Source organism: Lampris incognitus, chromosome 9 (assembly GCF_029633865.1).
Source record: "Lampris incognitus isolate fLamInc1 chromosome 9, fLamInc1.hap2, whole genome shotgun sequence".
NCBI lineage: Eukaryota > Metazoa > Chordata > Actinopteri > Lampriformes > Lampridae > Lampris > Lampris incognitus.
The window spans coordinates 15,880,870-15,906,573 of NC_079219.1; the positions used below are offsets into that span (position 1 = coordinate 15,880,870).

Sequence of the window (25,704 nt, forward strand, 5' to 3'; positions counted from 1 at the left end):
GGAATTTGTTACCCATTGAGAAAGCACGGTCTTCATCACAGTGTGAAAAGACTTGAGAGCCACTAATGAGGGAAGTGGAGTTTTGCAGCACGTCTTGTTTGTTGATATTGTTACGTCACTCCCCTGGTGTGATCATAATAAATGCCACTATTGTGCTAACATGAAACATTGTTCAACAGAAATATAAAACGTGCTCAAAGACAGTTGAGCGGTTATATCCGCCTCCCCTCCGGTGTAATGTGTTCCCGCTGGCCAAGGATATTGGATCCAGCCACAATGTCAAATATAATTACACAGGTTTGCTGATACGAGAAAAAACAATAAACATATTTCCCTTAAGGCAGAATTAGCTACTTCGGGACCTCAGGTCAGGTCTCACCTTGAAGATACTTTGCAGGCCATCAGGTGTGGGGTCCTTGGCCAGTACACGTTTGAGTAGTTCCTGCAGTGCAGCCAGGGTGTCCTGGTATAAAGCCTGAGCAGAAATCACCACAGCAAGTTTATAGACAGCACATTTTATATACTTGATAAGTCAAGTAAAATATGAGTAATGACATTTAAATGCTATACATGTGTGTCCCTACATGAAATGCAACACTACTCGTGACATCTGAGAGTCTCAACAGATAAACTACAATTACTAGAAAATCACTTGTACAAACATTTGGTGGCTAGGGTATGAGTTAGAGGTAAGGTGATAACAGGGGAAGTTAAGGTCTCTAGTTACGATGTTTAAGACTGGCAAATGACAAGTCAATAATGTCCTCACAAGCAGCACCACTGTGTGTGTGTGTGTGTGTATGTGTGTGTCCCTACTTGTCTCTGCTTGGGATCCAGTGTCTCCTCCTCTTTTGTTTTCTCTGGAGTGTGCGTCTCAGCCGGCAGAGAGAACACACTGCTCACACACACCTTGAGCAAATCAAAGTTCTCATTTTCACTTAGTGGAGGATCCAGAGGGCTGGACCACTACATGTCAAGGGTCAAACACAAGTACACAACAGGACTTCAAACGATCTCTCAATTTTAGCCTTCAAAACTATCAGCTGTCATTAAGGGCTTGACTGCACACAACTGTATATGCCATCGCACAAAGTACAGTACAGTATTGTGGCAACCCACTGAGGTACAGTTGTACTAACAGGATGTGAAAACCTCTAAAAGCAAGTTTCTTTTTCAAATCATGAAAAAAAAATAACCTTAAACAGAGTGATTTTTTCCCCACAGATCAAATTAACATATTTTTTTTAAAATACTTAAATCTTTCCCTTCAATGAAATGTAAATGAAAAAAAAAAACTCAAAATGTTCCTGTATCCAATGAATATTGATTACCACACTGCATATCTTTTTTTTTTTTTTTTGGATTTTCCCCTCCTTTTCTCCCCAATTGTACCTGGCCAATTACCCCACTCTTTCGAGCCGTCCCGGTTGCTGCTCCACCCCCTCTGCCGATCCAGGGAGGGCTGTAGACTACCACATGCCTCCTCCAAAACATGTGGAGTCACCAGCCGCTTCTTTTCACCTGACAGTGAGGAGTTTCACCAGGGGGACATAGCACGTGGGAGGATCACGCTATTCCCCCTAGTTCCCCCTCCCCCCTGAACAGGTGTCCCGACCGACCAGAGGAGGCGCTAGTGCAGCGACCAGGACACATACCCTCACCTGGCTTCCCACCCACAGACACGGCCAATTGTGCCTGTAGGGACGTCAAGGTACCTATGTGACCTGATTATATTTAAAATTTACGAAGATTTAACTACCTGTGATATCAAATTAAAAGCACTTATGCCACTGTTGTCATACTCTACAGAAACCACATCTTTTTACAAAGGCCAACTTCTTAGAAACCGAGAACAATTGGAAAATTACAGTAACACAGTCGTAACCTGTCTCCATTGCGTGTTTAATGTTGTGGAACCGGAGTCATGAAACATCTGACATGAAAAGATTTACTCTGTAAAGACTTCTATGGCACAACGCTCATCATCCAACAGGTCTTAAAGTCAAGGATACATGAGGTTGGCACAGGTTGTCATCACTAGATGGCGTAGTGGCGACCTCAAGCAATCAGCAGGTTCTGCCTTGACGAAGTCCTGGACAGAGAAAAAAAAAACAACAACAACACATGAATCAGATAATGAGAAAGGAGAGAAATTGCTTATCATTCCTTAGTTGCTTTCTCCTTAAATTCAAGCTACTAACCAGCATTACAGCAATAAGCTCCTGTTTGCGAGAGAAGATGTAGCCTTGTCTCTTCACACACTCACTGATAGCTTTGGCTATGAGCCCAACACTCTGGATCAAGCTCAGCTTCATGGTCAGGTCCTTTGAGAAGTGTAACACACACACACGCAGAGTTGGGGGGACACAGAGACAAACGGACGAATGGTGGACAGAGACATATACACAACAGGAAAAAAAAGGAAGACAGACAGGTTCACAGTCTCTGGTCAGAAGATGTGAGGACTAAAACAGTATGAGAATAGAAGATCCACATTCTCTAAAGAGCAATGCAAAGCAGCTCTGAACTAGTCAAGTTCTCTACAGCTCCCTTGGTAGAGAGCCGGCTCAACACAAGCAAAGGCCATCTAAAATCATTCCAACAGTCCAGAATGCATTAATCAAATCAAGAAGGTCAGTCAGTCAATCAATCCAGCAGTGAATTTGTAGATTGATTCTCCATTCCTCAGGATGGGGAGAGGCCCAAAGCCAGAGTTTTGTGATTTGAAAAGGAGAGTGTTCGACTGCAAACCCCTGCAGGCGCTGATCTAAGAAGCGATAGATCAGACCAAGGCCTAGAGACACCAACGTGCGGTTAAAATTCAGCAGAAGATTGCAAAAGCCTTTTCACATGAAGGACAACTTGCTGTTAAGGTCTGGAGAGGGACCAAATACATAGGACTTGATTGCAAAGAAGACGGATCTGTACTGTGAAATCATAAGGTGATGAATTTTAGAAATGGTAATTTCTGTTAAAAAGAAAGTCAAATGAATTCTCGGTGACAACTTTCACTATCACTGCAAAACTCATGTGGGATTTATTAAAAAAAAAAAAATCTGAAGAGTCTGAACTTCAGTTAATGCGAACCCTTCCATTTACCCTCAATAAAGATTTTTATGCATTCAAACTCCATCATATTGGTGTGAAAAAGTTATTTTGACCCAAGAGTGATTTATGTAGCAAAGAAAATTTTTAGTTGATATCTGAGCTTCTTAATCATAAAAATAAGAAATGAACCTTTCAGCAACAGCACATAAGGTGCCAATGTGGTGGATCATTCTAGAGACAAACTAGGTACAACTTTGGCCTAAATTTGTCCTTTGGACCAATTTGGAGAAAACCCTGAGGCTTATAAATGATCCCAGCAATTTTGTTGTTTTTGGCATTTTCCCCCTTTTTCTCCCCAATTGTATCCCGCCAATTATCCCATTCTTTTAAGCCGTCCCGGTCACTGCTCCACCCCCTCTGCCAATCCGGGGAGGGCTGCAGACTACCACATGCTTCCTCCAATACATGTGGAGTTGCCAACCGCTTCTTTTCCACCTGACATTGAGGAGTTTCACCAGGGGGACGTAGCGCATGGAAGGCTCATGCCATTCCCCCCAGTTCCCCCTCCCCAAGAACAGGTGCCCCGACTGACTAGAGGCACTAGTGCAGCGACCGGCACACATACCCACATCCGGCTTCCCACCCGCAGACACGGCCAATTGTGTCTGTAGGAGCGCCCGACCAAGCCGGAGGTAACACGGGGATTCGAACCACCAATCCCTGTGTTGGTAGGCAACAGAATAGACCGCTATGCTACCTGGACGCCCTGATCCCAGCAGTTTTAATACAGCATCAAACTAAAAGCCAGATTTTAGCAAGATCGAACATTTTTATTAATTATAAGTCACACCTCCATAGGACATCAACAGCATTTGACCTCTAACAGTTACTTCCCTGCAGTTTGGCCGTCACCAGCAACCTCTGCATATCAGCAATTACATATAGGCAAAATGACATAGCACAGTCTTTAGACTATTGGTCCCAAGATTAGCCAATGTTGGTGGCGGACCCTTCATAAAACTCTTAAAAAAGGAATGTGCATTAAAATACTGGAAAGCTCTACCAAAGTAAAATATAATTTTGAAGAGATGCAGCCAAGTTGCAATTTATATTGTGCAGAGAAAGTTGAAATTTTCCTCCACTTCAAGTCTGTTAGTCAAGATTTAAGTGAAGATATCCCTCTGAGAGAGAATGTGTAAGAGAGCGGTAGAAAGACGGTATTTTGAGGAAGGAAAAGTCAATAGAGTTAGTGCAACCAACCCCCCCAAGAAAAAAGACAGCTAGAATGAAAGGATGGGAGGAAACGAATAAGAAGCCAAGGAAAGGAATCTTACTACAAAAAATAAAACTACAATTGAAGATGAGTAAGAACAACAGATAAAGAAGTAAGAAAAAAACAAAACAAATGGAGAGGGACAGATTGTCCTTGTGTTCCTGTGACTATACCTTGGTCTCTATTTTAATTCCCAGAACCTGTATGACAAAACAGAGTAGTCAGTATACATGACTACGGAGCTCATTTATCTGCCAAATCAGCTTTACAGGTGGTCCACATATTATTCAACTGGCTGAAACAAGAGAGACCATTTTTAGAGGTTAACTTATTCCATTAGTGGTTTCTTTAGGATTTTCGATATTACCACCAAAAATCTCACAATTATTGAAGGGCTTGCAATTCTTCTGCATACACAACATCACTTTCTTTTTTTTTCTCTCCCCTTTTTCTCCCCAATTGTACCCGTTCAACTACCCCACTCTTCTGAGCCGTCCCGGTCACTGTTCCACCCCCTCTGCCGATCCGGGGAGGGCTGCAGACTACCACATGCCTCCTCCGATACATGTGGAGTCACCAGCTGCTTTTTTTCATCTGACAGTGAGGAGTTTCGCCAGGGAGACGTAGCACGTGAGAGGATTGCACTATTCCCCCCAGTTCCCCCTCCCCCCTGAACAGACGCCCACCCGCAGACACAGCCAATTGTGTTTTTAGGGGTGCCCAACCAAGCCGGAGGTAACATGGGGATTCGACCGGCGGTACCTGTGTTGGTAGGCAACGGAATAGACCGTCATGCTACTCGGACGCCCCAACATCACGTTCTTTAAATAAGTGGTGGAACACAATTCTTACAACCATTGCAAATTTAACACAGTAACTAGTCAAAAAGCAGATCGTATTAGATTTTTAATAGTTTCATTTTATAATTTGTCTTAACAAAAGTACAATCCTGAAGATTAACGTTTTTGTCATGCTTACTCTTAGGGTGATACTAGTTATTGCACTGGTTTTTAACCACTCCAGACCCCAAAGATGCATTCGTAATAACAGAGTTGCAAGATCTGTTGTATCAGTGCCGTCACTGAAGCAAAAATGTACTTCTGTTCATCTTTTAACTTGCTGTTCCTGCATAATTCTTCTGCATTTAGCATAAAATACTATGAACCATGTCATTTTTCCGGGGTCCAACCCAACGGCAACCATTAAACTGCTTTCTATTTGCCTCATCAGTTCACATTACAGCAGCTTCTGCTCTTCTAGCCAGTAGCACAAGGCTACTTTACCAGAATCTTGGCTGCTTCACTTGTCTGATCAATTCTCACTTTTAGCTTGGTGTCTAAAATGAGACCCTATAATATCAGATTCTGTTGCCAAGACAACTTCCCTACTCTTTCTCATCCTCGCCGTCATCATCATTAAAGGAAATATTCTCCGATTTTCAACCTTATCTCTGTCTATCTGCTACAGGGATGGCACATGAGAAACACCTGCAGTTGCCTCTGATCATTTCTGCATCTCTGGGGCGGCAGCGAGTTTTTTTTCCGGCCACCAAGTGATGTGACATGACGTCAGTTGGTGGCTGGAAAAACTACAACCTAGCAGGGTTTCTAACAGCTAATCTACTGTACACACACTGTTCAAAAAACACATCCTCATTCTCTCAGCTAAGCTATGATTCTGATGATGGAAATGATGTCCCACAACACTAAGGCAGATGATTTTATGGATGCCGACACAGAGGCTTACATGCAATGCATTCTGGTATGTGTACCTCTACGTGGTACTGCGTTCCTATTCTTGGGCTTAGGTTAAATTACCCATCACCTTAAAAATAATTCACCTTACCACTGTGAACAAGTTGATCTGGTGTTCGAGTTACCTTGGTGTTGAAGTGTTTACTGATGCAGCGCAGTATGTCGTTGTCAATGCGTGTGATTATCTGTTCCGGGGGAGCGTTCAGAGCCACCTGACCGTAACATAAGATCAACGTGCTCTTCATCTTTTCTACCTCAACATCACTACGCTCCTGAGAGAAGGACAGAGAGAAGGAAAAGAAAGAGGGAAGAGGAAACATGGATAAAGTATAAAATGCAAAAAGAGCAAAATAGAGAAAATTAACATATATGGTTAATCGTCAGCAAAAGAGAAATGGTCTTAAAATGTAAAAGCTTTTAAAAGACAAGGTGGTGTAGATACACAAGTATGGAGAAAAAAAACAAAAACAAATGAAGTCAAAAGGAAAGAATGAGTTGTGGACTTGGGCCAACAGAGGCTCCCTTTAAATTTTCACAACAAGATGGCCAAATCAAAAATCATATGTGTAATAAATATCCATGTTATACATATTCTGTTCTTTGTACTTTGAGTAGGTTGAAGATGCTCTGAGATTTCTTGAAGGCGTCTGACTTGCCAAACTCATCCAGCTTGGCCAGTGTTCCTTCCAAGTGGCTGTTGGCACACAGGCCAATACCCAAGGCCACTCCCTGATAAAACAAAGTTTCAAACAACTCTAAAATTACATTATACCATAACCCAGTTCATACAAGAGTTTCAGGATGGATGCAAAATATGCACACAGACAAATTGGAAAATGCTCACATCATATCGTGCACACAACTTGACCGAGACAATTATATAATAAATCACCAACAAGCACCTCTCTTTCGATGGTATCGTTGTGGCGAGCTGTGAGCAGGATTTCCTGCAGTAGTTTTTTCACCACCTCCTTGTTGTTACATTGCTGAAGAGTAACTCCTAGACACTGATACAGGAAACTCTGCAAAGATGGGCAAATAAACATACACAGACAGACAAACACACCAAATGACAATCGGGCAAACAAAAATAATAAAAAGTAAAAAAGGGTTTACAAAGATACTAGGTACTAACTCAATATGCATCTCCACTTTGTGTGAAGGTTCGAGTAGCAGCAGTTGTGTTTGCACTGGCAACAAATCAAGAAAGCAGTTTCTGGAAGTCATGTTATTTATAATGGCAAAAGACCAACCAATGTCAACCACCTCGATACTCTCTTGTTTGAAAAAGGTGTGGAAAAAGTTGCCAGCAACTGAACCTTTTGTGAGTGTTGCCCATCCAAAGCCCACAACAGCATTACTGTACAGCTGTACTCACACATGCACTGCAAACCTGAACTTCTCTACACATTACCCGGTGCAGCTGTATGTGAGAACGCAAATGTCTGATTATACGGACTTTATCCACCCAGCTCCCTGGTACAAAGTCCGTGTAATGTCCAACTGAGCCCACGTGAGGATAAAGTAGGTCATTGTCCGGAGTATTCACAGCAAGCAAGTGGCCACGTTGATGAGGTTTCAGTCATGCGAATGGCGTGAAACCACGCCAGTTGGATAATTTTTTCTTTGCTTTCTACTCTTTCATTAATATTGTGGACACGCCCAAATACATGGCGTATTGCTAGCAATGCAAAAACAGTCATCATTACAGATGAGTCGGTAGCCTCATCCATCATACCGTCATTTCCTGCCTCCTGCATGCTATACCCAGACACCCCTCCTCACCTAAACTAAACAGAGCATTTCAAGTAGGTGAGAACACATCTGACACAGACTACCTCCTATATGGTTAATCAGCATTAGATATGTGTGAAAGAGAGACTCCGGACATTGTCCGAAGTTCATATGTGAAAACAGCTTATGCCCCAACAACTGCTCAGCACTATAGTTTGTAATTGGACAGCTCAAACTGACGAGTGGACTCATGGTGTTTAGAGGTGTTAACTCATGTTGACTCACACTTAACTATGAATTCTGGGAAAATAAGGCAAGTTAACGTTCTTACCTTCTCTTCTAAAGCGTGGTTATAGGTGGAGAGATATCGTGTTGCCTCATTTGCCAGCTGACACACCCACTTGTCATTATGAATGGCCACCAGGGTTTTGGACAGGAACTGGAGGCAATAATGGCATAAGTAAGGCATATGAGCCCGTCAAATGAAAAGAACTGCATGTTGACTAATAACAACAGATTTTACACTATTAAAAAAAAAAAATTCTCCCCCCTTTTTCTCCCCAATTACCCCACTCTTCTGAGCTGTCCCAGTCACTGTTCCACTCCCTCTGCTGATCCAGGGAGGGCTGCAGACTACCACCTGCTTCCTCTGATACATGTGGAGTCGCCAACCGCTTCTTTTCACCTGACACTGAGGAGTTTCGCTAGGGGGACGTAGCGCATGGGAGGATCATGCTATTCCCCGCAGTTCCCCCTCCCCCCCAAACAGGCGCCCCAACCGACCAGAGGAGGCACTAGTGCAGCAACCAGGACACATACCCACATCTGGCTTCCCACCCACAGACACGGCCAATTGTGTCTGTAGGGATGCTCGACCAAGTCGGAGGTAACACGGGGATTCAAACCGCCGATCCCCATATTGGTAGGCAATGGAATAGACCGCTACACTACCCGGATGCCCCACAATATAATTTCTTTAAGTCAAAATCAAATTCTACTCTCTCAGTCTAATCCTATACAAATAACTTTAAGTACAACTTATCAATATTGTTCAAGCTAATGCTTTCATGATAGACCCTTAACACTACAAATATTTTGCCACACTTTGAGCTCAAATATAAAGGCCACAAAATAACTTAATTATTCACCAAACAATTGCATTGTGTATGGTTGACAAAATAATCCAAGAATCATTGAAAAGCCAAAGTTGACCTTTAAAAAAACATAGTTATATCAACATTCAGTAAAAACTTATTCTTACGTGGTGTGATTTTGGCTCTGATAGAATAATGAAAGTCTATTTTATGTGTAGGAGACTGCCACAGCTCACAGTGATTGGCTCAAAATCAGCGTGTGTCTGCTAGTCTTTACCATATCCTGAGACTAATGTTTGGCCTTTAGCTGACCAAACCAGAGGGGCTATCTAATACCAGTCCTTCAAATCCATTATTGCTGCATTCCCAATTAGGATCACATTTCATTGTAAAACACACATGTGTGAGAGAGGTATTCTGGAGGATCAGACCTTCAGCAGCTTCTCATACCAGGACTTTTTATCCAGACTCTCAGCTGTTGATTCTGAAAAAAAAAACACAGAACAAGTCAAATTAGTGAGGATGCGTAAATCCACACTGAAACAGTATTGAGAAAGATATGCAAACTTAAAAACACTGTCCCTCATTCATAAAGTCATAAGATACCCGTCATGTTTTCTGATACAATTTATTGAGCTGAATCAAGTAAGCGTGCACATCTTGTAATATGACACAACGGTATGCTCAACATTAAGGCCACAAAAGACATAAGGCAACATACTGAAAGAAGGAAAACATTACTAAAGGTATCTGAGAATATCTATTGGAGTATTTGTGTCACTAAATATACTTATGCAGGCAAATAAAGTAACTGGGAATGATGGAAATCTTCCTTAACAGCCATAAAGGGAGATGAGTTGCAATGCTAAGATGTTGACAATCAGCGAGAATTATGCTCTTTAGATTGTGTGCAAATGTAAAGTAGAATAAGATAACTTCTCCAGATCTCCATTACCTCCAGTCGAGTTATATTCTCATCCCACAGGATCAATTACAGCGGTTGTTTGTGGAACAAATTCCAAATCCAAGATATCTCATATGAAATACATATATATAGAAACTAATGCTCCTATCCGGCCATACCCTCTAGTAGAGACAGAAGTGGAGGTATCTCTTTCTGCCACAGTTTCTCTGTATTGGGGTGGATATTCAGACTGAGGATGCTGAGGAGAGAGAGAGAGGGAGCTCCATGACCTCTGCAATGGAACGGGAACGCTGTGTTCACCTAAAACATGCACATGCAGACCCAGAAACAAATACATGTACGTTCACACAGACAGACAGGTAGAGAGACAGACAGACACACACATACAGTGAAGTTGCACTTTACATCTTGCTATACTGTGAAAAGGATTCCTATGAAATACAAATTTCTCATGATCTAAATATGGTTAGAACTGGAGAAGAGGCCCAACACTGTTGATGACAGACTACAGCAGTTGCTTCAGGCTGAATATTTAATACATCTCTAAAATATCCATTTGAAATGAAATAGGGAAATGTGATTTGTATAAAATGGGGTTTCTTTTTTTTCTTTTTTCGATTTCCCCCCTTTTTTCTCCCCGATTGTACTTGGCCAATTCCCCGACTCTTCCGAGCCATCCCGGTCACTGCTCCACCCCCTCTGCCGATCCGGGGGTGGCTGCAGACTACCACATGTCTCCTCCAATACATGTGGAGTCGTCAGCTGCTTCTTTTCATCTGACAGTGAGGAGTTTCACCAGGGGGACATAGCACATAGGAAGATCACGCTATTCCCCCCAGTTCCCCCTCCTCTCTGAACGGGCGCCTGGACTGACCAGAGGAGGCGCTAGTGCAGCGACCAGGACACATACCGATATCCCGCTTCCCTCCCGCAGACACAGCCAATAATTGTGTCTGTAGAGACACCCGACCAAGCCGAAGGTAACACAGCGATTCGAACCGAAGATCCCCATGTTGGTAGGCAACGGAACAGACCGCCACACTACCCAGACGCCCCGTTTCTTATTCTTTTTATCTTAAAATGTTACTTGCTTAGCCAAATGATTCAGCCATACTAAAACGACATGACACATTAATCTGCATTCTTTTGTACAACAAAAATCTGATCTGGGCCTATAATTATCTAAACTATAAGCCAATAAGGGCAAAAGGCACATATAAATCAAGCATCGCATAAAATAATTTGCTAACTAGGCCCAAGGCCATAGGGAGACAAGTGCAATCTACAAAGCACAGCTCCTGTTTGATCATGCAAGGCAGCATAATAAGCCTGCCAAACAGAACTGTATTTCTTAATCGAGTTACACCCACCAGCAGTCTGATCATCAGAGTTTGAGCAGAGGGCAGATTGTCTGGAGGAGAGAGAAAAGAAACTTTAAGCTTAGAATAGATCTTATAGAGACTGAAAACGGAAAACAGCAAAGTACTACATAGATAAACAAATATGAAGCCTTGAAGATCCTTCTTTACTTCGTCAGCTCACCTTCGTCTAAATCCTCATTCAAAATCCAAATAAATGTGCAGCTTAAATGCACAACAAAGCACGGCTACCCCAAAATCTTCCTCGCCAGTCTTTTTCACTGTAGCAGCGGCTGTTTTTTTATTTCCATACATTTCAGTCAGCAGATTAGATGAGACAGACAGACAGACAGATAGATAGATAGAATGGGTTTCATTACTGCCCTACCTTGCTGTGTAAAGTCTACATAAAAATTGGCCTCCTGGTTATTTCTCATCTTGTTGCCCAGAACTATCAGGCTCTTACACAGTGGCGTGGAGGCATTGCTATACTGCGCTGGAGTCAGATAGTAGAACAACATGGGCCATAGCACCTATGAAAAACAAATAAATAACAGACAGATATCTGCTCAGATGAGATTGTTCATTCACTCTTTTCATTCACCCTTTAAATCACAGGCCATTCAGCATGCAGAAATAACTCAGTCATGTAAGAGTCATTTGGAATGTGTGACTTGACTTTGTCATGACTGCAGGACCGTATTTCACTGAACGACCAACAGATTAGACAGAAATGGATAGAGGCAGCCAAGTAAACTGATACATACGTCAGCAAGATGCCCAATAGTAGTGGTCAGTAGGTGCAGGGTGTTGTCACACATACTTCGTAATGCCTCATTAGTCACCTCTTCTGGATCTGTAGGCTTCTGGCCACGCTGGATACACATGTACAAAGCACACAGAGATGTTTACAGAGGCCTTAATTGAACTAGGTCAGCCAAACAAATAATAATACATTTTATTTGTGGGCGCCTTTCAGAGCACTCAAGGACACCTTTCAGACCACAGTAAAAAAAAAAAAACAATCAGCACTGTATTAGACAGCATGAAGTCAAAACAAACAGGGTAGACAATAAAAAGTTAATACAACAGATAAGTATAAAATCATCACCTGCACAAAACTCAACGAAGAATGGATCAGACCGAATATGCTAGTTTGAAAAGGTATGTTTTGAGATGGGATGTGAAGGTTGAAAGAGAGTCAATGTTACGAATGTCTTGTGGGAGAGAGCTCCATAGGCGAGGGGCAGAATGACTGAAGGCTCTTGACCCCATGGTAGTCAACCAGGTCAATGGTGTAGTGAGTTGGAGAACAGAAGAGGATGTGAGAGGGCGTGTGGATATGAAGGAGTTCAGAAACATATGAAGGAGCTAGTTCATTAAGGGCCTTAAAGGTAAGAAGCAGGATCTTGAAGTCAATACGGTATTTAACAGGGAGCCAATGGAGATGCTGAAGAACTGGAGTGATATGATCTATGGAAGGAGTTCTGGTAATGATACGGACAGCTGAATTCTGGACCAATTGCAGTTTATGAAGACACTTGAGGGGAAGACCAAAGAGGATAGAATTGCAGTAGTTAATACAGGATGTAACCAGGGTGTGAATGAGTATAGCGGTGCTGTTAGGTGTAAGTGATGGGCGAAGATGATTAATATTGCGTAGGTGGAAGTATGCAGACCGAGTAACATTGTTGATGTGAGCTACAAAAGATAATGTGCTGTCCAAGATGACACCCAGACTCTTAACCTGAGGCGATGGAGGAACTATAGACTTGTCAATAGTGAGGGAAAAACTATCAGGTTTAGTCAAAGTAGATTTAGTACCTACTAAGAGGACCTTGGTTTTATCACTATGAAGTTTGAGGAAGTGGTATGAAAACCAGGATTTAATTTCTAGTAAGCAGTCAGAAAGGGAAGAGGGTGGAAGAGTGGAGTTAGGCTCGGTGGATAGATAAAGCTGGGTGTCATCTGTGTAGCAATGAAATTGAATGCCAAATTTCCTGAAAATGTGACTAAATGACTAAATAAAAAAGACTGTTAAAAGAGAGTACATACCATAAACATGAATATTTTCTATCAAATGTCATTTTATAGGTGATTATGCTGCTTCGATGTAAAGCGGGAGTATTCAGTGTGAAACCATTGTATCAGCACACAAGGTATCCTTCCATGTGCTCATTTTCATTTTGGTGAAGAAAAAAAAAAATCACCCATCAGAAATTTCTAGACAAATCCAATTTCTTCAACAAAACGCCAATATTCAGAGTGAATACGTTACACACATACACAAATACCCGTACCTGGTATGTGTCGGGCAAGGCACAATTCTGAACAATATATCGAATCAATAGCTCTCCCCCTTCTAACTCCAGGTAGCCATGATGAGCCATGGCACTGATCACCTGGATCACACGCTTCTTCACCTTGGGGAGAAAGAGACAAAAGACAGAAAAAGATACTGTGAGAGTGACAACGTAGGATCACCCAGAATGCCGGAAGTCTGGATGTAAAGGAAGTGAAAGAAGATTTACTTCACTTCCATTTAACTAGATAGTTCCTCTGAGATGGAAAGGGAAATCTTAGTTAGCTTGCCTGCCTTACCTTATTGCTGTGGTCAGCCATTGGTGGTCTGATGCTCGCTAAAATCATAAACTTCTTGGTCTCCAGTGCGGAAGCTGCAACACAGACACACACAGACTTATTAAGGAAGACCCAGTTGTGTAACAAAATGAGTGCATTAAAATACATAAATTTGGGATTCTCAGGTATCCCGCTGGATACCTGACAATTATTTTAATGCCTCTCTAGCAATGTTGGAAGAAGATCAGCGAATTAGCAGCACATGGGACTGGAGAAGGATTATTCTTACTGTTCTTGGTGAGCTATGAGAATAATTAGAAAACATTTGGAAATGAGAGCAATGAGTGCGGAGTGAAACTTGGAGTACCCGACTCTGTGTGTATGTGTGTGTGTGTGTGTGTGTGTGTGTGTGTGTGTGTGTGTATTTGACAAAGGTAGAGGGGGAGAGTATGTGCCTCTATCAGAATGTGAGTATATTTGAATTATCTCACTGGTAGAATTGATAAGGTGGCGAATGACGGCCAGGGAACCCATCCTGTTCCTCTCATTATTGTTCTCCAACTTCTGAAGAATATAGACCACCAGTCGGTCCGGAAAGGAGTTGCCTTAGAACGGATGGGAGATGGAGAGACAAACAGGTGATATAAATACAAAAACCGAAGATATAAATACAAAGAAAATAGAGAATGAAAAAGGTGAACATTTCAATAAAATATAGATAGGAAGGACAGCAAAATGACAAAGAAATAGAAGAAGAATGTAACTAAAGAGAGACTTGGAGAGAAGAAAAAGAATCCATCACAGTTAACGCAATTATTTCATGGGACGAGGAGAGGAGGCCATGGATGATCTTATTACTGTTCATGTGACTCCATATAACTAAATCAGATAGAGAGCAGCACACTTCCTGCTGAAGAACTGTCATCACTTTCCAAACACTTCAGACTGTCACCATAAAATGTTTTATACCATCATGGAAGCCCCATTATTTAATGAGGTGAAAATAGCAGAGAATTTCGAGACTTAGCATATTTATCACACCATGTAGAAATGTCCAGTTATAGCACAGCTTTTTGTCTCAACTCCAGAGGGGAATCCTAGTCAATCTAAGAACTCACATGGACTTTCTCACAGCCTCTATAGGGTTAAGACCAAATTTTGTCTAAACTGAACATTAACAGTATACCCTTCAATATAGAGCAAACCGAAGAGGGTTGAAAAACATTCAAGTCAGGCTCTGGCATGTAAGAAAGCCAGTAAGACGGGGGACTACCCTCATTTACCCTTCACAGGGGTGTTTTTTTTAACCCTGGTCAGGTAAAAAAAACTAGATGCTTCTTTCACATCCAGCAACAGATGGCTCTGACGGCACAGTTTTCATGATGAATATATCTGGTTTTCCTCTCATTCTAGAGCTGGAATATAGGCTGCAGGGGGATCAAGGATCAAGGTTAACTGAAGCCTTGTGTTTATTACATGGCAATACACACAAAAGACTTGTGTCAGAAGCTGACTTAAGGGAAAATGAAATGGAATAACTTATCTAACGTTGACAAAAATAATTACTTCTGTCCACTTAAAATACTGTAAGGGAACAGACCCCCCCACCACCACACACACACACACACAGTGAACAGCTTTAGTTGTACCTAACAAGCTGAAGCAGCGCAGGACCTCATTGTGGTTCTTGACAGTTGGTGGGTTGCTGTAGTCAACAGGGGTACACACCTGAGGGAAGGGTGGATTAGGAGATCATGAGAGCTATTCATAACACTTGACAAAGTTCTATAAACAACTGGCTTCCCAGGGGTGCATTTTGAGACACTTTTTTATGTCACGGCGTGATCTGTTCAGTAAAAAAAAGTCTGATGATTCAAATTGGCTTAACTGATGAATTGGCACAGTGATGACAGATTCCAAAACATTGCTTACAAACGGTACTTAACATTTAGTTTAAAAGTTTGAATAAAGTTTACCACACTTAAGGTGCATTTAGAAGTTCAGTGTGCTGATCAAAGACAATTAATTTGGATTTAAAAAAAAAGAAAAGAAAAACTGGTTGTACTAGCAGTGAAACCTGTGACTGAGATTTTTAGTCATGTCTTTCCACCCACGAGACAGAACTCAGGAGACTTGCATCATGAATCAAGTCGCGCTGCATCATGCATAGTCACTGTGATGAAAATGTTGCAACAGCTAAGGCACGAGACCAGCTCCCAAGAGTCATGGGGAAAGCACAACATGTGACTACAGTGACCGAATCATTTGACATATCTCACAGGAAAGCCCGACGTAAACCGAACACAAAATGTCAAGGAGGAGTGACAGATTTGCACGAAATGGTGATCTGTGCAAACCACCATTGTACCCGAGTTTCTTGGTGCTAGCCTGGTGTGGTCTTGCAACTTTACGGAACCAAGCCAGACAGGGCTGCATCACAAGAACCACATTACTAATAATATATGATTGCAACCTACTCATTTGACAAACAGCACTGCAAGGGGAACCAGCCCCTGTCAGGTAGCAGATGACATGGACTCAGGTGGCTGAGGTCCACCGCTAATTCGCCAGCATTACCAACTTAGTGCATTGGGATAAACTGGGTTGATTAGTATTAGATCAATCTCGTGCAAGTTAGCATTAAAGATGTTTATTGCTGGACTGGCTCACTAATCTCAAAGTTAAACATGCAAGAACTGGTTTGAAAGCAACAGCAATTTATTACAGTCATGCATGGGCCAAATTATAATCTTAAGTAATGCAGTTTCTACTGGTTTACTTCAGTGGATTCAATCCTGTGGATCACCTTGCCTTCCTGTAAAGGGGCTGTAAGTTATACTTTTCTGCATATAAATGTTGTTTATTTTTCTGAATCTTGTGCGGCACTTTGTAACTTGGTTTTAAAAGGTGCTATATAAACAGACGCTTACTTGTGTATTACAAAATGCATGTTTTAAATTGGATTTCGCTGAATAGCAATAAATAAATAAATTGCCTGGATGGTTCTTTAAACAGAAGATGTTTGTTTATGCTACTGGTGGTGCGTGTTTCCTCTATATGTGTGAATCTGTCAGACAGATAATAGGGAAACAAATTGCGCTGTCTTTTACTGTGTATGTGGTTGGATGTGTGAGTTTGATTTTTTGCTCGAGTGTGTTTGCATGTGTGTGTGCAGACCTGTTGATGCAATGCAGAAAGAAGACCGTCCAGTTGTGTCTCTAGCACTCTGCTGCCCATGTTGACAGAAGCATCTAGCACGTTGCACACACTCTGGAAAGGAAGCAGGAAGGAAGATTTCAGTGCCATATTATACTTTTTGAACGTGAATCTGGTTTCTTCACACCTGAGTGAGTGAGAAAATTACAAATGAAACAATTTTTTTCCAGACAAGTTATAATCGTCCTCAAGTTTAGTTTTCAAATTCATTAGCAACTGCGATTAGCAGACAAAACCTAGCTTCTTTACCAGGGAACCTTTCAGTTTTGTTCCGAGAGTGAAAATTCTGCAGCAAATTGTTGGTGGTGTTGATACTCAAGCAACAGAAAGCTACCTTGGTGAGAAACACTTTCAGAAGACAGTTTGAAGAGGGGTGGATGGGGAGTGGCTTTTTGAACAACATTTATGTTCCTTTTTTTTTATCCCCCCCCCCCCCTCCCTTTTTTTTCCTCCCCAATTGTATTTGGTCAATTACCCCACTCTTCCGCGCTGTCACAGTCGCTGCTCCACCTCCTCTGCCAATCCGGGGAGGGCTGCAGACTACCACATGCCTCCTCCGATACATGTGGAGTCGCCAGCCGCTTCTTTTCACCTGACAGTGAGGAGTTTCGCCAGGGGGATGTAGCGTATGGGAGGATCACGCTATTCCCCCAGTTCCCCCTCCCCCCCGAACAGGCTCTCCAACTGACCAGAGGAGGCGCTAGTGCAGCGACCAGGACACATACCCACATCTGGCTTCCCACCTGCAGACATGGCCAAATGTGTCTGTAGGGATGCCTGACCAAGCCGGAGGTAACACGAGGATTCGAACCGGTGATCCCCGTGTTGGTAGACAATGGAATAGACCGCTACACCACCTGGACACCCCTTGATTAAGTTTTATCTCATAGATCTGCAAACTTCAAAAACCCAGTTAAGAATAATGTTACGTGGGCGTCCGGGTGGTGTGGCGGTCTATTCTGTTGCCTACCAACACAGGGATCGTCAGTTCGAATCCCCGTGTTACCTCCGGCTTTGTTGGGTGTCCCTACAGACAATTGGCTGTATCTACAAGTGGGAAGCCGGATGTGGGTATGTATCCTGGTCGCTGCACTAGTGCCTCCTCTGGTTGGTCGGGGTGCCTGTTCAGGGGGAAGGGGGAACTGGGGGGGAATAGCATGATCTTCCCATGCGCTACGTCCCCCTGGTGAAACTCCTCACTGTCAGGTGAAAAGAAGTGGCTGGTGACGCCACACATCGGAGGAGGCATGTGGTAGTCTGCAGCCCTCCCCAGATCGGCAGAAGGGGTGAAGCAGCGACCAGGATGGCTCAGAAGAGTGGGGTAATTGACCAAGTACAATTGGGGAGAAAAAGAGAGGGGGCAAAAAATGTAAAAAAAAGAAAAAAAGAATAAAGTTACATAATCAGCAATCACAAGCAGTGCAATGAAGGTGTCTGTCGCTAATGTTCAAGCCAATAAATGCGGTACCTTGCTGATGATGTAGTGCTCGGCATTCTTCTTGTAAAGGGAAAGAATAGCAGGAATGAGTTTGGGAATCTGCTCCTCTAATTTATCGCTGGCCATAAGGTGACACATAGAGCCCAGTGCCTCAGCCACTGTTATCCTCAACTGGGAAAAGAAAAGAAAAGAAACCGATTATTGGGGGAAGGTCAGAGAGGGAAGGGAAGGTTTAAACAGAGGATGGTGCTTGTTGCTTCAGTCAAACAGAATTAGGCCTAATAGGTCCCTTGCCTTCACTAATGTAGTAGAGACGCATTTCTTTGTTACACCCTGGTTACGTGGCTCACTGTAGATCTGGTACAGAGTGCCTCTGAAAACCATGGATCCTTTAATAGTTCTAAAATAAGATCCAAAATGCTAATCTTAAGTGAGCAGTTAAATTCATTTGGGCACATAAACTGTTAACAGTAAAAAGCACCATAAATTCGAATAATCCAGGATTCCCTTCACTGAACCATCAGTATTTAGTAAAAACCGTGACAATTTAGGTCGTCTTGTTTGTTTCATTGTGTTTAAACCAGGCACTTGTCAAATAGAAGGACACACTTAGAAGCTTCTCCCTCTGTTCCTCATCAATGGCTTGTGGGCAGTTGTTAGCATGTATGACAAACCATCTGGAACAACCCCTCTATAGCTAAAGACTAGCAATTGGTTTTAAATTAGCAATGATCGGCGCAAACAGGCTATTCCAGTCAGTTGAAAGATGAATAAAGAAACGGTTTCAGAGTTATTGGTAACCTGACATAGAAACACAGGCAATACAACTCCAGAAGTTGACTCCGGCCCTCCACTTTGACGCCAATTGCTGAATTACAGTAGGCAACGTAGATATCACAGGAGAATTTTCCTTCCCTTACAACCATACTGAATCCTATCATATCTCATCTTCATCAACGTACTGCATGCTTTACTGCCTGAATGAATCAGAAAAAGACATCTAGCGGCTGAAATTTTCATGTATTTTCAGTCAATTTTTTTTTTTGTCCCTGTAACATGCGTCTGTTTTCACCGAGTTACTTTTTGCATGTTGTCAGAGCCAAATGACCTCGGGTCAAATTCCTTTACAGTTACTGTACCGTGAATAATGAGTCAGAATGATTATCCCCTCCGACACACTTTGTTTTCTAGAAAATTAGTGGGCCGAGGGGACATTACCTTAGACTCCCTGCTTTGTAGCCAACTATTAAAGAGTGTGTCATAAGCTGCGTAAATTTCACTGGAGAAGGTGTCTTTCCTGACTGTGGGATCTGGAGCTTTGTCCAGGTTGGCCAGGTACTCCAAGATACTGTCGCTGAAATGACACAAAGCTGGTCGAGGGAAAGGGAGAGAGACAGAGAGACAGGTTCAGGAGACTAGGGAGAGGAAGTAAAAGGGAATGATTGAGCATAAGCGAAACAGGGACAACTATCATTTCCCCACTATTGGCTCGGTTCACTTTTTGACTTATTGGAACGATACAGTCGATGTACAGTCATACATAAGAGACTGTATGCGGGCAAGTTGGCTAAAATAAACCACACAACTGTCAATTACTAAGTAATGAAACGAGGCATGACCCAGATCAAATTATTCACAACTGCAGATTCAAAACTTCAAATACAATGTTAGTATATTACTTGTAGAAAAACAATTACATTTTAGAAGTTTATATGTGGAATTATCTTCTGAAGAGTGTTTATATATATATATATATATATATATATATCTACTACTACTTTCGGCTGCTCCCGTTAGGGGTCGCCACAGCGGATCATCCGATAGATATATATATATATATTTATTGAGGCATTTGTTTTTGTCCAGGAAAGGTATTAGAATTTACCGTACTTGTTTGTAAGACATAATACACATTGAAACAATTTTTTCCAGATATCTAATGAAAAACATTTGTTTTTAAAGGGATTTTCAGTCAAACTACTTACATTTTATAAGTTATTGTTATAAGTAACAATAACAACAACATTAATGATAATAATGATCTTTATGTCTGTAGAACTTCAAACCAAAAGTGCTCTACATACATAATATAAAAGATACAGGTCATGGGAAATGAATAGTTGAAGAAATGATAATAAAACAAATACACTGATGAAAATACAGGGGGGCACTTTAAAAATAATCAAATACAATCCGATACAAAAGAATAGTGACTCGACTTAGCATTTTACGTTAACCAGCTATGCCAAAGGGGCAGTATTTCTCCCATGATGCTAATAGGAAGAGAGATGACATTTTTTTGGGGTGTTCCTCGTCTTGCCACTTACATCTATCAAAGTCAGAAATAAAGGACTGAAGTAGGTAGTTGGATTATATGACCAGTATCTGAGATCTCTATGTTTTGGAAGCGACACAGAGGTGAAAAACATGTTTTGACCAAATGTCAGGTGACTTACCAGACGAAAAGACCCACTTCATGTTGTCCTGTTTCGCCATGCCCAGCATGGGTAGCATTGTGCCCAGGATGGCATTAAGGAACGGCACCATACCGTAGACTGCAGAACAAGGAGGACAACGCCGTGTTGACAACATTTTAATCACACAACACAATGAGTAACAGGTGGCGTACTATTCACTGTGCTCATTTTCCAAATTACATTTGCAGCTGTCAATAGTAAGGAGATGCATCCAATCCGCTGGATCTAGCCACACTATTGATTATTGCACTTTCCATGTAAAAGAGAGCAATTTGACTTTAATCACAAAGAAAAAAATTTTCTGACAGTTTCCCAAAAAAAAAATTCTCACAAGCTGCAATTTTATTTTCAATCATTTATTTATTTATTTTAAACAGGGTAGCGTTTCTGATTCCTGACTCACTTGGCAATGACTCATCATGTCACCTGTTTATTCAAGTGCCATGAGAAATTGAGGGCGTGAGAATGTGTGTGAGAGAGAGTGTGTGTGTGAGTGAGAGTGGAAGAGATGGTGATGGTCATGATTGTGACTGGGTTCCTACTGGACTCTGAAATGTGGACCCTATGTATGTGGATGTTTTCTTACCATTTGAATCAGAGAGATTGGCTAGTGTCTGGACCACAAAGAAGTGTGGTAGGACCCCGGGCTGAAACTTGCTCAGAATCTCCTCCATGATGTCATTGATGTGCTTGTTACCCACAGCGACCAGGATGTTACTCGCTGCCTGCTGCCAATCAGGGACCACTTCCTGAATAAACAAGGAAGACAGAACAAACTGTTCAAGGAATAATTCACTGATAGTTTTACGTATGTGCAATCAGTACTGATGGGTGATGTAATCAACTAAAACAATAAAATCCATCCATCCATCCATTATCCAAACCGCTTATCCTACACAGGGTCGCGGGATGCTGGAGCCTATCCCAGCAGTCGCTGGGCAGCAGGCGGGGAGACACCTTGGACAGGCCACCAGTCCATCACAGGGCCAACACACACACACACACACACACACACACACATACACCTAGGGACAATTTAGTATGGCCGATTCACCTGACCTGCATGTCTTTGGACTGTGGCAGGAAACTGGAGCACCCGGAAGAAACATGGGGAGAACATGCAAACTCCACACAGAGGATGACCTGGGATGACTTCCAAGGTTGGACTACCCCAGGGCTCAAAGGACCTTCTTACTGTGAGGCGACTGGGCTAACCACTGTGCCACCCAACAATGAAATCCTCACTACGCATTATAGTGGTGGTGAAATCCATGTTCTCTTGCTCACAAAACCTTTCTGACAGTGTCTACACATACCACAATGCATTGCACACAAGTGTCTGTCTGCATCATTGTCCATACTATGCACTAATGTTGTAGAATTTTAAATCCATCATTGGAAATGTAGCTTAGCTGAGAGATAGAGGATGTGTTTTTGAACATCTCTGGAGTATGACGGAGATTAGAAACCCAAGCCGAACCAGGCTGTAAGTTTCTTTCACCAAAACAGCTCCAGGAATAGACATGGTCAGAAAGCGCTCCAACAGCTGTTCAAATGCTATCCCTTTTGCAGACAGATGTTTTAAATCAGTGAATTGTCCCTTTAATTTATACTATACATAGGGCAACACACAGAAAAGGATACAAGTAATTCTGAGATCAAATACTTTAGTAAAATGTCAGAGTCTTTATGACCTTGATAATACAAATACATGGAATAAGTATAAATTTCAGTCTTAAGCATTAAATTTGAGAACTAGTGGATATTACTAACATAATTAGAAATTCAGGCCGTTTATTGTTTGGGCTGAATGTTAACACCTGTTTTTATATTATAACACTAGTGTAATATTTTCCCTTCATAATCACATTTGCTCCCAATATTTTGATCCCATTCGTGGAAGAATGTTGAACATTACACTTTGTATACATTTCATGACCTATGACCTTTTGAAGGTAGTTATGCCGAAGACTTTAAGATCGAGTATAATTAACCATTTCACAAAGTTCTGTTTCTCATCTCTTGGTATAGATATTCCACTAGGTAGACAGAGAAGAGTGTGTCCTTGAATATTCAGCTAAAACTGTTTTGCACCCCATCCTATCTCCAAAACAGTATGAAACTGAGCTTGTGTGAAGTTCACCCTCAGAGGAGGAGAATCACTGTTTCCCCTCCCAAGGCTCTCTTGTTCATATATTCTATTGACAAACTGCAGAAAAAAATTAACTGAAAGGTTGTTTCACAATCAGGCAAGCCAGGACATTAATCTAATAATAGCATTATGCTTTAATGTTTTTAAATAAAACCGAATTTGATCCTTTGTTGCCTTTGCAGATTCTATTTTCGCTTCAGCCAAATGTAGGCAAAAATGAACGATAAATCAAAACGATTCCGCTGTCTAATAAAACTTATCCTCATATACCAGAGGCCTACATATCCCAAAATCCTTGCATTTTTTTCCCTCGTATTTTTTGATATCATTATTAAGAGCTGTCAAGAGACTTCTAAGTTAGCTGAACATTTATCTGATGCCTCTAAAGTTTTAAGGAATACCACACAACGATTCATGTCACTCAAAAGTAAACCCACCCATTAATGAACCATGTCAATCACAATCTGATTTTATTAACTTCACATGCCTTAGATCTTGTCATCTCGTCCGAGGCCAGAGAGATGATGCTCTTCGTCCTTGGGTTGGTGATTTCCTCTATCTTGCTGGCAACGATCAGCTCAATGGTCTGAAGAATCACCACTCTGTGGCTCACTATTAACTACAGGAGCAGAGAGGAGCGGGCAGGGAACACGAAGAAGGTAAGAACTGAAATTGGTTTAATAGAACAGGGTCTTATCTACTTCTTTAATTACTTCTATCCCCAAGATTAAATCACAGTGATTTGCCAAACTGTATAAAGCCTTTGTCCTCAGCCTTTGTCCAAAGGTGACATCACGTCACCTGAGGGGGCTTAGCAAGGTTATGTCAGCAGGCATCAGGAAGATACGCTGGACAGGGCAACAGTTCATTGTAGGACGGACGGACACACGCAAAAAAATCACATTAATATCTATGTTATGCCTGTGGGCATGTCTTTGTTTGTATAGCAGAAGGAGATGGGAGTTCCTGGAGGGAACCAGAGAAAGCACATGCAAAATCCACTTAGGGGTTCTGGGATTAAACCCAGGATTACCTGGTTGTGAGGCAACCTGGCCACTGATGATGCACAAGCCAGTGCATTCTTAGAGCAGGTCCCAGGCCCGGATAAATGGGGAGGGTTGCGTCAGGATGGGCATCCTGCATAAAACCTTTGCCAAATCAAATATGCGGATCGTAGTAGTAGTAAATCTGGCTGTGAGGCCACTTTACAATTTATACTCCGGTCATGTGAGCTGTTTAAAAGGTTAACATCAAGGATGTTCTGTTGACCGGCGCATTTCCTCATTTGAATGGGTAATGGCGGTGTCATCTCATAATCACATGATCAACTGCTGCGACAGGGAGATAAGATGTTTGCTGCACCACCAGAAGATGTGTGCGGCAGACATCCTCTGCAGCAAAGTTAGGGAGTAAATTAAACAAATTAAATATCATCCAGACAAGCTGAATGTGGTCTTTTCTCAGACTTCCTCATGGGCTGACATTATTTTGAGTCTGCAACAAAGTTTTGAATTGAATTATGCTACTGACGTGGGAACACTGTATAACCTTGTGGGTAGTGGACTAAAAAAAAACAAGCAAATGATCACCGAGATAGAAAAGCAAAAGAAATAAAGGATGCCTAACCTTTGTACAGGTATAAAAGCTTGAATTACACACTGTCAGTAACAAGACAAGCCACCGTTTGTTAGGAGCTCTGAGGGGCCCTTGAAATGTGACAGGGTTTACCAGATTAGCTAATGACTGTTGTTAGTTACCGCAGCTAAGAAATATATGCATTCACAACAAGAAATAAATGCATCACACAAGTATTATCTCTCACCACTTCCCATAACACTGGTGTGCTGTCGCTGTGAAAATCCATATTTTGTTCCCTTTTTAGTCACCAGAAAGCGACATTAATGCTTCAGCGATTTCATTTTGTGGAAAGCCGCACAGTTTGAAGCAACTTAAAGGTGATGAGAACTGAATGTGCTCTTGGCTTGAAATATCCATTCAAACCCCCCACTGTCAGACAAAAAATGAATACAAGCAATAACAGTAGCATCTGAAAGCAGCGTGCTGTGTGGGAGTCATGTCATGGTGACCGTTTCTAATTTGAAACGAATAATTGTCGTTTCAAATTAGAATTGTCGTATCGCCAAGATTTTAACAGTACTGCTACTCTTACCGATGCTGCGTATAAATCCGGTACTTTAATGGTACTTTTATTGGTTCCTTTGGTATTTTTTTTTTGGGGGGGGGGGGTTCCCCCTTTTTCTCCTCAATTGTATCCAGCCAATTACTCGATTCTTCCGAGCTGTCCCAGTCGCTGCTCCAACCCCTCTGCCGATCCGGGGAGGACTGCAGACTACCACGTTTCCTCCGATACATGTGGCGTTGCCAGCAGCTTCTGTTCACCTGACAGTGATGAGTTTCACCAAGGGGGGATCACGCTATTCCCCCCAGTTCCCCCTTCTCCCTGAGCAGGAGCCTTGACCGACCAGAGGAGGCGCTAGTGCAACGACCAGGACACATACCCACATCCGACTTCCCACCCACAAACACGGCCAGTTGTATCTGTAGGGACGCCTGACCAAGCCAGAGGTAACACGGGGATTCGAACCAGCGAGCCCTGTATTGGTAAGCAACGGAATAGATTGCTACGCTACCCGG

General features: G+C 42.1%; 1 protein-coding gene across 1 annotated transcript in view; it reads right to left on the reverse strand.

Moving 5' to 3' along the window:
• The window catches only part of mroh1 (maestro heat-like repeat family member 1), a 47,584-nt gene that overhangs the window by 17,098 nt on the left and 4,782 nt on the right, over positions 1-25,704 (reverse strand). The window contains exons 4-27 of the mRNA XM_056285718.1: positions 23,537-23,668; positions 21,484-21,646; positions 20,877-20,975; positions 19,639-19,790; positions 18,451-18,591; positions 16,944-17,036; positions 15,416-15,494; positions 14,258-14,371; positions 13,788-13,861; positions 13,487-13,609; positions 11,954-12,061; positions 11,575-11,719; positions 11,199-11,239; positions 9,987-10,128; positions 9,335-9,387; positions 8,141-8,248; positions 6,978-7,097; positions 6,682-6,804; positions 6,201-6,347; positions 4,495-4,521; positions 2,202-2,324; positions 2,013-2,092; positions 817-958; positions 380-475 (exon numbers count right to left, since the gene is read on the reverse strand). Of these exons, the coding sequence (XP_056141693.1) occupies positions 380-475; positions 817-958; positions 2,013-2,092; positions 2,202-2,324; positions 4,495-4,521; positions 6,201-6,347; positions 6,682-6,804; positions 6,978-7,097; positions 8,141-8,248; positions 9,335-9,387; positions 9,987-10,128; positions 11,199-11,239; positions 11,575-11,719; positions 11,954-12,061; positions 13,487-13,609; positions 13,788-13,861; positions 14,258-14,371; positions 15,416-15,494; positions 16,944-17,036; positions 18,451-18,591; positions 19,639-19,790; positions 20,877-20,975; positions 21,484-21,646; positions 23,537-23,668 (2,625 nt within the window). The remainder of the gene's footprint in view (positions 1-379; positions 476-816; positions 959-2,012; positions 2,093-2,201; positions 2,325-4,494; positions 4,522-6,200; positions 6,348-6,681; positions 6,805-6,977; positions 7,098-8,140; positions 8,249-9,334; positions 9,388-9,986; positions 10,129-11,198; positions 11,240-11,574; positions 11,720-11,953; positions 12,062-13,486; positions 13,610-13,787; positions 13,862-14,257; positions 14,372-15,415; positions 15,495-16,943; positions 17,037-18,450; positions 18,592-19,638; positions 19,791-20,876; positions 20,976-21,483; positions 21,647-23,536; positions 23,669-25,704) is intronic.